The following is a 9,129-nucleotide window of genomic DNA, read 5'->3' as shown; positions in this document are numbered from 1 at the left end:
CTTTTAATATATAAACCAAAAATACTGACTAGTTTTGTAAGATAATTACCAACAAACATTAACATTATCAAAAGGTGCTTTACTTGAGAACTTTGATAGCTTATAAACTCACATTCATGACCATTTCTGGATTGTCCCTCGTCTGCAGCTCTCCTCATGTTTTGCAGACACAAAGTGTTTGTCGATGCGTTTATGTTTGATGATTACACTGCAGGACGTGCAAAACAGCTTCCCCCCACTCTCGTGCAGCTGGGTAGGAAACTGTTTTGCGACCGCAGTGAAGTTAGTTTGAAGTTGGATATTGGATATTTGCGCTCCGCGGAGTTAGCGGTGTCTAGCTCACGGCTGACCCGAAACAGGAGCGCTAATGTCGGCCAGCCGTCCCTAAGTGTAGCGTTCCTGTTTCGGGTTAGCCGTGAGCTAGACGCCGCTAACTCTGCGGAGCGGGAATATCCAATATCCATCTTAAAACTAACTTCACTGCGGTGTTTTGCGCGGTCCTTTGCTGAAATCTTTGTGGGCAAATGTGAAGCATTAGCGCACATTTTCGCTTCGGTCGCTGTACCTCACGCTCCCGGCATTCTGACGTTAACAGGAAGTGACGTCACATCTCTTCTTCGTGAGTTATTTGGGGTTATTTTGTATTCAACCATAAATATTGGGTTAAAGTTGCGGGAAAGTTGCGGTGTTTTGGGCAAAGTTGCGATTTCGCGGGGTTTGCCTGATTTTGTGTTAATAGTTGTGATCGCAACATCGCAAAATCCTGGAGGGTCTGGCAAACACACAAATGGTGGCAAGCCCTGGCCAAAACGATGGAATCACCACTCTTGGAGGATGTTCTTTGAATTGTTTAATTTTGTATAAAACTATCACTTTTAATTCCTGCATTCTTATGATTGCTTAAATTGTTCAAATGACTGGCCTTTAATTGTGTTTGTGACTTGTGCAGCTCTTATGATGTGCGCTGTAGATTTTTGTCCAGCTCCCAATATCAAATGAGGTCTTGATCTCAACAGGGTTTTAAGTCATGGTTAAATAAAGGAAATGACATTTTTCAAATTCTGGCCTTAAGAAATAATAAAAAAGAAAGAAATATAATTGTTGCATTCAGTCACAATTGCTTTTTTTTTTCCAAAAAAGGAGAGGAAAAATATGGAATCACTCTGTAATTTGCAGTTACCCAAATGCCACAGCATATGACCCACCAAACACTTTCTTTTCCCCTTCAGAATAAAAGACTAAACATATAGTAAACAGAAATGTCCCTTCAGTCTTATACTTAACACTGTTGTCTTAATGTCTTCACTTATTACTGATTAATCAGCTAATTGTAGAATTTTCCAGAATGTGGTTACTTGTGTGTCCCATTAAGAAAACATTCCAACTTTTTCAGAATGAGTGTTTGTAGTATTTGCATTTTATGAGTTTAGAATATGAAATAATCAATCCTCAAATCACACAGGAAGCTTTGGCTGCACTTGCCAAGGAGAGGAAAGAAAGAGAGGACACTCTTGCTGCTCTGGAGTACCAGACGCTGGGCAAAGAGGAGGCGCTGGCTTCCTTAGAGGAGGAGAGAAAAGCAAGGGAGGAGGCCATTGCCACTCTTCAGGAGCTGAGGCGGCATAAAGAGGAGATGTTGGCATCTCTTGAAGAACAGAGAGGACATGAAGAGAAAGCAGCGTCAGCTCTGGAGGCTGAGAGGAGAGCCAGAGAGGATGCCGCAGCAGCACTCGAACAGGAGAAGCAAAGCAGGGAGGAGACGCATGCTGCTCTTTGTGAAGAGAGGAGGAGCAGAGAGGAGGTTCGGTCTGCTCTGGAGGTGGAGAGAGAAAAGAGGCAGCAGGAAGGTGATGCTCTGCGACAGGAGGTCAGACAGCTGACTGACAAACTGGAGACTGCAGAGCAACAGGTAAGTCTTCAAGAAGATATTTCTGTTCTTTGTTTTAAATATTATTTTCTCAATATTTTCAATTAGTAAAATCTATAAATGTTCATGTTAAATAACTAAAGTCTAGAGGAAAAAAAAGTCCAACCTTTTTAGGTTTTAGGGTTTTACAGATCAAGGCATAATAAAAATGATCTGATATTTACCAAGTTCTGAAATTATTCCAGTCTAACCTGAAGTGTACAAAAACAATAGATTCCACTGTGTCATTATTTATTAAGCAAAGATTAAAAAAAAATTAAAAAACCTGCATCCAGCACCTGATCCAGCAGTTTGTAGAACCTCCTTTAGCAGCAATAAATCTTAGTATTGGTTTTCTCTCACTTGGTTATGGATGCATTTTGGCCCACTCTTCTTTTAAATGTGGCTTCAGTTCATTGAGATATTTGTTTTTGCTCAGCTCTCTGAAAGTCCACCACAGTTTTTCAATCAGGTTGAGGTCTGGACTTTAGACCTTTGCAGCACTTTGATTATTTTCTTTTTGAGTCATTCTGTTGTAGATTAGCTGCTGTTTGGGATCATTATTTTGTTGCATCATGACCCAGTTTTGTCCAGTCTTCAGCTGTCAGACAGATGGTCTCACATTTGACTCTAGTCTTTTGGTCTACAGAAGAGTTTATGTTCGACTCAATGACTGCAAGGAGCCCAAACCATTACACCTCCACCACCTTGCTCACACTTTGTATAAGGTGTTTGTGCTTTGCTGTGTTTGGTTTTCTCTAAAAAAGTTGTAATTGTAGTTGTAAAGCTATGCATTATGGGTAAATACCAGTGGCGGTTGGCCAATAGAGGGTGCAAGGGCGCCGTCCCACCACTCATATTACCTTGAATAAGACGTAAAAAAAATTAAATGGTAAAATAAAAATATTTCGAAATATATGTGTACCTATATATATTTTTAGTTGTGTAAAATAAATATTTTATAGGTAATGATAAGTAAAGTTGTTTCGTTCTTCGACGTTGTTCGATTGGTGACGTATTTCCGCCCCGGGGCACAAAAATCTTTGTCCATAGACTCTTGTTAAAAGTTGCACATGTGCAGTAGCTCCTCTTCAGTACAAGAGATAGGACCGTTCAGGGCGCACCTCTCCTGCGCCCAGAGCTGCTGAATGCATCTGTGTTTACACTTCACCATCTCCTGCCACCGGAGCGTGAGACTCTAGCCGCCGGAGGCTGACGTCACATCCGTCTGTCATAAAATTTGCCTGATTGAAAAGTCGAGCTGCGGGTGTTCTGCCTTTTATTCAAAGACAGTAATAAGTTCATTACGTAACTAAGTTACATACAAAAGGTAAGTTCATAGTTAATGATTAGTTTAAGAAAATTTATGCTAAAATCTGTTAAAATGTTTGGTTTTGAATTCTAATCGGAGTGAGACATCTGATCTTCGTTATATTGTACGTTAAGAATACGTGACGTAGTGAGTGCTCTCACCATAAAACAAGCTTTGATGTAATTTCTCCGGTAAAGTTTTGAAAAATAAGGGAGAAAACAGGTCTTATAAACGCTAAATGTGTCCTACAGGCTTGTGCCTTGGGAGACCTCCGTCTTTATAAGTATTGGTGTGTTCAGGAAGCACTTATGCATTTATATGTACATTAAAATGTTGCTTTTGTTGTTTTAATTCATGTAAATACACTCGTGTGATACCTTAGTATATGTTTTGGTCCAAAACATATACTAAGGTATCACATAATAGACATATACCAAAACCTTTGGTATATGTCTATTTTGAATTTATAGCCCCCCCCTGGAGAAAACTCCACCAGCCGCCACTGATAAATACCTCTACTTTGGTCTCATTTGTCCAAAGGACATTGTTTCAGACATCTTGTGGTTCAATCAGATAAAACTTAACAAACCTAAATCATGCTGTTATGTACTTTTTAGAGAAGAGCTTTTCTCCTGCAATCATTCCAAACAAGTCACACTTTTTCTAATTGTCATGAACTTTAACCTGGTAACTGAGGTCTGTGGAACTCTTGGGTGTTTTGTAATTTCTGAGCATTGCACAGTCTGACCTCTGGCTGAATTTGCTGGGACATCCACTCCTGGAAAGCATGGCAGCTGTGTTAAATGTTTTTCATTTGTAAATAATCTGAATAATCTTCCACTCTGTTGAATGATGGACTTCTAAAAGTTTTGAAATTACCTTTAACCCTTCCCAGATTGATGTGCAGCAACAGTTGCTTCTCTGAGGTCATTGCTGAGGTCTTTCCATCTCGGCATTGTGTTAACAAACACCTGTATGCTTCAGAGCAGAACTAACAACACTCCTGGTTTTGTGGTTGTGCTCACACTGATGATGAGTTAATAAATACATTTGATCAGCAGCTCCTGACTGATACTGAACCTCTTAAATCCTCTGAAAGCAGCAATGGTGGACTTAGTTTTTCACACACAGTTTTTTTCAATTTTGACATCATTTTAAATAATTTCATGGTGGAATCTGTTGTGGTTCTGTACGCTTGAGGTTAGAAACTGAAAGAGGTTGGCCTGTTTTTCTTTTCCACATGACATGTTGATATTTTAAAATTTCTGCAGGTGAAAACCCAGACGGAGCGTGCAGAACAAGCCTTAGTCTTACTAACAGCTGTTCAGGCACAACACGATCAACAATGCAAGGAGACCCAAGAGAAAACGTCTGAGATCAGTGCTCTGAAACTAAAAGTTCAAAGGTTACAACAGGAACTGGAGACCCCGGAGCTAAAAGCTAAAATGTCTGAGCTCAGGAATGATCTTAATAAGGAAAAGGAGAAAAATGAGATGAAGCAAACACAAATACAGGAACTTGAGCGTCAGCTGGAGGAGATGAAACTGTTGGTTTCTGAGCAGCATCTGAGTCAAACAGAAGGAGATTCAAAAGTCAAAGAGCTGAGAAAGAAGCTTCAGGAGCAGGAAAAGACGTCACAGGAACAACTGGACGAGCTCCGAGCCCACCTGGAATCTCAACAACAAGCTTTTAAACAGGAAGCAGATCAGCTGAGAGGGAAACTTCAGGAGCAAACCCAGGCTTCAGAGAAGCAGATGGAGCAGCTTGATGAGAAGCTGCGTCAGCAAGAAGTGCTTTCAAAACAGCAACTGGAAGACTTGGAACAGAAACTGAGTGAGGAAAAAGAAACCTCCAGCAAATGTGCAGAAGATCTCAAACAGATGCTCAGACACCAGGAGAAAGCTGCAGAGCAACTCAAAGCTGAATTAATAGAAGCTCAGTATAACAACACGACTGTTTCAGCCAGCTCTGAAGAGCTAAAGAGAATAAACTCTGATCTCTTGGCCGAAGTTTCATGTCTGAAAGAAAAGCTTTCCAGCATGGAGGAAACAATGGAGTCTTGTAGCAAAACTGAGACAGAGCAGATAATCAAAGACCAAGACAGACAGACGGAGGAGAAGCTAGCTGAGCTGGAGAAGGCCTCTGCACTCAGAGAGGCAGAAATTCAGAAGAAGCTGCAGGAAACGGAAGGACAGGTCGCGTCTTTGCAGAAGAGTCTGCGGGAAGCAGTGGAACGACGGGAGGAGGAGGACATCCAGGCAGTTCAGGAGGCCCGACGCAGAGAGGCAGAGCGGCGCAGGGAGCTGCTGGCTGTGGCGCACGAAGCCATTGATCAGAAGGACGCAGAGCTGGAGAAAAGAGCTCAGGAGATCAGCAGGTAAGCAGACATTTCATTTTACCCATCATTTTAACATCATCTTCTTTTCATCCTTTCCTTGTGTCTGTGTTTCCATATTACTCTGTCAGATAAGAAGCAGTGACAGTTTGTACTAGCATTATCGCCCGCTACAGAAAGGCTAAGGCAGACCAATAATGTTTTTGCGTGTGTGTGTGTGTGTGCATACATTTGCATGCCTTATCAAAGCATCTTGTTATCCACCCATTGGATGAATATTAATGAAACTTTCAAAACATAATTATTGGATGTAATCTACAACAGACTGGTCTTTGCAGCCAACCCAACTATAGATGGCTGCCACAACCAGCTGACCTTAGACAACACAAAAATGGCTAAATTTCAGTCAGTTATGCAGACTTGGTGCTAAATTTTGGTGTGGTAGTAGCTGAGACTTATTCCCAACGCATAGTCTGAGCGTGACATCTCACGATGTTGCATGAGACTACAAAATGTTGTTTTTAACATTTGACTGAAATGGCTACGACTCTATCATTCATAAACTGATCTTAGTTTATTTTTAATTGTTAACCTTTATTTAAGCAAGTAGATATCAATTAAATTCAAACTCTCAGCCAGGTTTTAAAATGTTTATATTTCCTTCCAAAATCTCAATATGTAATAGATATAAAGAAATGCAATACAATATTTTACACAATGCATACATATCTCCATATGTATATAGCAAGTACACACCAGGAAGCTCTCCAAACTGTCCTAAATGTAAAGTAACTACAGGAACTAGAATTCACTGCCTATGGGAGTGTAAAATTATAGAGGCATTCTGGCGAGCAGTGTGTCAGGAAATCAGCTCCGCTATAGGACAAACAGTTCATCCTAGTCCAGTGCTTTGTCTCCTAGGACTCATACCCAATTACCTGGATACTCACAAAGAGACTGTGCAATTCTTGTTAATGTTGGCTAGAAAATCAATAATGGTTAAATGGGTTGGCTGTGATGCCCCTTCGATCCAGCTATGGAAAAATATATTGTCTGAAGTTATTGTATTAGAAAGATTGAGATACTGTTTGGATGGGAAATTCTACAACTTTAAAAAAGATGGGAACATGTTCTTGAACATCTCAAAATTAACAGAACAATAATATGAACCCAAATGACACGTCATTGAGTTTGTGGATCAACTGGTTGCTTTTCAAGTGATTGCTGTGACTTATGTACATGCCTCCGAATTCTTTCTTTTTGTTCTCTGCATCTGTACTGTGTAGGTTTTGTCATGGTTGTATTTTTTTTTTTTATTTTGGTTTGTTTTTCTGTATAAATCTTCAAAACTTCTAATAAAGATAATATGGGGAAAAAAAAATGTTTATATTCAAGCACAAACGCTTCAAAACATAAAAACTATAGTTATCACGGCACAATTAAAATGCACTATAATAAATAGCAAAAATGAAAGAAGAAGAGAAAAGAGTCATGACACCAGCAAAGCTAAGAACTATCATATCAATTAAAACATTTACAAACAGATGCAACATCCATAAAATCATTAAGATTAGCCTAAAAATATTCAGAGAACAAATTTGTTTTATTTTTTTATCCATATTCTGCATGAACATTGGGGACAGTTAATACAATTAAATCATCAGAGTAATCTCCTGAGGACTTCTTAACAATATAGGACAGGAGATAAGAGGGAAATAAAACCCAAGATCACTTTTGTAAATTTTATGCTTATGACTGAATTATGGACTTTCCAGTCTAGGATGGACAAAACTGTAACGGCAACAAGGCGTTATCTAGCCTTAAAAGATTGGCATGATCTGATTCTAAATAAAAAAAAACAAGCTCTTTCATCAGCAGTTGGATGTGGGAGCAAATGCCAGAGCATCATCAACACTGAAACCTACCTTAGTATTTATACTGTAAGACTACTTTGATCTTAGAGCTCTGAAAAGTAGTGCTGGGTGGCAACAGCTATGGTTTAGACTTAGCATTGGAAGACAGCATTAGTTTTGATTTCTCAGCATTCAAGACAAGTTTTAAATCTCACAAATTGGACTGAACCACATTAAAAGCTGCCTGAAGCTTTTCAAAAGCACTATGGTAAACGGTAAATGGCTTGCACTTGTATAGTGCTTTACCTAGCCAAGGACCCCAAAGCGCTTCACACTACAATCATTCGCCCATACATTCACACACTGATGGACGGGCTGACAGAAGTGAGGCTGCCATTTCACTGGCACCAGCGAATCCTCTGACCACAACCAGTAGGCAAGGCAGGTGAGGTGTCTTGCCCAAGGACGCAACGGCTGAGACAGACAGAGCGGGGCTTGAACCGGCAACCCTCCAGTTACCTACTTCCTGAGCTACTGCCGCCACTATGGACAGTGTTGACAGCACAATAAATGACGGTGTCATCAGCATAACAATGAAATTTAACATGTGGTGCATTTCTATCTAAACAGTCTATATAAATTATAAAAAGAAGTGAACCTAAGATTGAGCCTTATGGAACACCCTTGGATATCTGAAGACAAGTGAGAGAAAGACCCGCACAACCTGTACACATTGTGACCTGTTGGACAAGTAGTTCTTAAACCAATCAGTTGCTTGCTGAGTCAATATAATTTCAAAAAGCCTTTTCAGCATGATTTTATGGTTGACTGTATCAAAGGCTTTAAAAAAAATAATGACAAGGCCTGAACAGTGTGGTATACTGTCATTGCTCTAAAACCAGACTGTAAATTAGGTAAAATATTGGAGATTAGGAAGCGTTTCATTGATTATTGACCAAGGACTCCAGAACTTTGTCCAATACAGACAGCTTGGTCAGCGTATGTTTAAAACTCTGGCATGAAAGGCGGCAGGGAATATGCATTCTTTCATGGAATGGTAAGCCTTTAATTTATTGTGTGTGTGTGTCTCACACTCTCAGACTGAAAGAGAAAGCCCAGCAGGATTCTGAGAAAGTAAAGAGCCTCAGCCTCGAGCTTCAGAGGAAAGACGACGACTCCTCGGACCTCAGAGAGAAACTGGCCGACTATAAGAAGCAGATCCAGCAGGTCCAGAAGGAGGTATGCATCACACTAGTGCTGGGCGATATGGAAAAAATCCTATATCACGATATGGATAATTTTATGTCACGATATACCCCAATTACGTACGTTGTCAGTTATTCTCTGAAAAATATGAAAAAAATCATTTCATTTCTTACCTTTTTCAAGCTTTATTTCGAAGTGACATTTAACTGAACTTTCATAAATGAGATCTGCTGCATTTTAGTGCAGCAATATATATGTACCTGTTAGGACGTAACAGTATCAAATGACAACAGACTCTATTATCTTCGGCCGGCTATAGTTTCAATTTTCGCAACTTTCCCCGGCTCTTTTACAAGTTGTTTGACCATGCACTTTTTGGATTGTTAAATATTCTTTTTCGTGGTTCTTCTTTAAGTGATAGAAGAGGTTTGTTGTGTTGGCGTCAGATGAGAAAACAGTCTAATAGCAGAGTTAGCATTAGCATTAGCAGAGTTAGCATATTACCTTTTTCTGCTCC

General features: G+C 39.9%; 1 protein-coding gene across 6 annotated transcripts in view; it reads left to right on the top strand.

Annotated features, from left to right (window-relative positions):
* The window catches only part of kif20ba (kinesin family member 20Ba), a 65,848-nt gene that overhangs the window by 16,023 nt on the left and 40,696 nt on the right, over positions 1-9,129 (top strand). For all 6 annotated transcript variants that reach the window (XM_037973622.1, XM_025002061.2, XM_037973623.1 and 3 more), the window contains exons 19-21: positions 1,463-1,909; positions 4,490-5,595; positions 8,507-8,645. In XM_037973622.1, the coding sequence (XP_037829550.1) occupies positions 1,463-1,909; positions 4,490-5,595; positions 8,507-8,645 (1,692 nt within the window). The remainder of the gene's footprint in view (positions 1-1,462; positions 1,910-4,489; positions 5,596-8,506; positions 8,646-9,129) is intronic.

Source organism: Kryptolebias marmoratus, linkage group LG22, assembly GCF_001649575.2.
Source record: "Kryptolebias marmoratus isolate JLee-2015 linkage group LG22, ASM164957v2, whole genome shotgun sequence".
Lineage (NCBI taxonomy): Eukaryota > Metazoa > Chordata > Actinopteri > Cyprinodontiformes > Rivulidae > Kryptolebias > Kryptolebias marmoratus.
This window is presented reverse-complemented; position numbering and strand designations above follow the sequence as displayed.